Genomic DNA, 2,000 nt, shown 5'->3' with positions numbered 1-2,000 from the left:
GGGTGTTTTAGAATTGTCTCGTAAGGACCTTTCGTTTGGTATCGCTTTTGTTTGCGTAGCTCTATTATTTACAGAGTTAGACAGGGGGGGGGGGGCGAAACACGCCTCTCGGGCTGCGGTGGTTGGGATTACCCCCTCCCCGGGCCCGGACGGGTTAAGATGACGTCACAGTGACGTCATAAAGTTTTGACGTTTTCTTTATGAACCGTTTTTGATGTCGCTGAGCATAAAAGTCAACTGTAAATGAACTAGACAGCACCTGCTGGCATCCTAAAACATCTAAGGATACTTTGAACTATTTTTGGATCAATAATCGGTCCTTTATATTCGGTCTCATATATGGGATGTATGATGAGAAAACTGAGGGTTGCATATCTATAATTTGACTTCTAACGTCCCTATGACGTCATTTCAAAAGGGATCGACACCAAATTTGGACACAACCTCGGCTAGGTATTCAGGAAGACGTGTTCAAACTTTCCATCTCTATCTCTTCGCGTTGCGACGATATCGTCGCAGAACAGAAGTAAAGCGGGAACTATATGCCCCCCCCCCCCCCAGCGGCCGGCGGGTGGCGCGGAGGCCCAGCGCCCGCCGGGGTAAGGATGGTAAGGATTGTGGTTACATGGTAAGGTTCAGGATTGTGCATGGGTTCCTGTGCCTACATGGTGACATTTACGCAGGCATACATGTTTTTGTATGTTCCATAAACAATTTATCAAACAGTTAGTACATACCTACACTGGCTCCATCTGGGGCCACGCCCTCGCGTCTGGTTGGGTGTGGGTGCCGTGTGCCATGTGTGTAAAACCTGTCCGGTGAACTCGCAGTATAAAGCCGGTCCCGGGGTCAGTGTCGACATCAGTCAGCTTCTGTGGCCGCCCCTGACAGCCCACTATCTGTTCCAACATGCGTGTCGCTATCCTGGCAGCTCTGGTGGCCGCGGCCGCGGCCGCCCCCGGCCTGGTCGGCCGTGGCGCCGGTCTGGTCGGCTACGGTGCCGGTCTGGTGGGCCACGGCGGTGGCCTCGTTGGCCACGGCGTGGTCGGCCACGCCGCCATCGGCGGTCTCGGCTACGGCCACCTGGGCGTCGGCAAGGCTGTGGCTGCCGTGCGCCCCGCGCCTATCGTGCACGGCGTTCATAAGGCCGTCGCCGTCGACTACGCCGAGCCGCGGCCGTACCACTACCAGTACGCCGTCGACGACCCTCACTACGGACCCATGTTCAACAAGCACGAGGAGGCCGACGGTGCCGGTAACGTTGTGGGCTCGTACGCCGTCAACCTGCCCGACGGCCGCACCCAGATCGTCAAGTACGTCGCCGACCACTACAACGGCTTCAACGCCGAAGTCAGCTACGAGGGCTACGCCCAGCACCCGCAGGTGGCTCGCGGCTACGGCTACGGTGGTGTCGGTGTCGGCGTGGGCCTGGGCCACGGAGCCGTGCACGCCGTGGCGCCCGTCGTCAAGCCCGTCATCAAGACGGCCGGTCTGCTGCACTGAACGCAGCCGATGGCAGTCGGCGGCAGCGCCAGCAGCTTTAATGTACGCATGTGTGAATGGTGTGTCTGAGTGCACGAGGGCAGGCCCCCATGCTCTCAAGTGGTCCGTTGTCAAGTGTGTGCCCTACGTGTGCTTATTTATTTGTGAGTCCTGTGTTTTGCATACAGCATGTAATATAAAATATTGTTTCATTCCATTAGTTTTTGTGTAGAGGGTAATTACAATTGGGCCGCTTGGCTTCGGCTGATATCCACCGCCTTTCTGATTTGCTGCATCCAAAGGATTGCGTTTTTGCAACGAGACATGGGTGGGTTTGAGCAACGAGACATGGGTTCCAGTATCTGGTTCTTGGTCGCTGAGCCACAAATTTCTTGATGCAGGCATGAAAGAAACCAGTCTTCCCAAGTAAAAACGGTGTGCTGTTGAATCACCCCGATTAGTTCACGGGATGGGTCGAAATATGTTTAAAATACAGAGATTGACATGCCTAGCCTTTG

At 55.2% G+C, this 2,000-nt stretch overlaps 1 protein-coding gene across 1 annotated transcript; it reads left to right on the top strand.

Annotated features, from left to right (window-relative positions):
* The first annotated feature begins 909 nt into the window (after positions 1 to 909).
* On the top strand, positions 910 to 1,503 carry LOC122393836 (adult-specific cuticular protein ACP-20-like). Its single transcript, XM_043390247.1, has one exon. It carries the CDS (start codon positions 910 to 912, stop codon positions 1,501 to 1,503), a length of 594 nt encoding a protein of 197 aa, XP_043246182.1.
* Positions 1,504 to 2,000: the final 497 nt, after the last annotated feature.

This window comes from Amphibalanus amphitrite, unplaced genomic scaffold (assembly GCF_019059575.1).
Source record: "Amphibalanus amphitrite isolate SeventyFive unplaced genomic scaffold, NRLGWU_Aamphi_draft 000557F_arrow, whole genome shotgun sequence".
Taxonomy (NCBI): domain Eukaryota; kingdom Metazoa; phylum Arthropoda; class Thecostraca; order Balanomorpha; family Balanidae; genus Amphibalanus; species Amphibalanus amphitrite.
The sequence above is the reverse complement of the archived record's forward strand: the minus strand, read 5'-3'. Positions and strand labels throughout refer to the sequence as shown.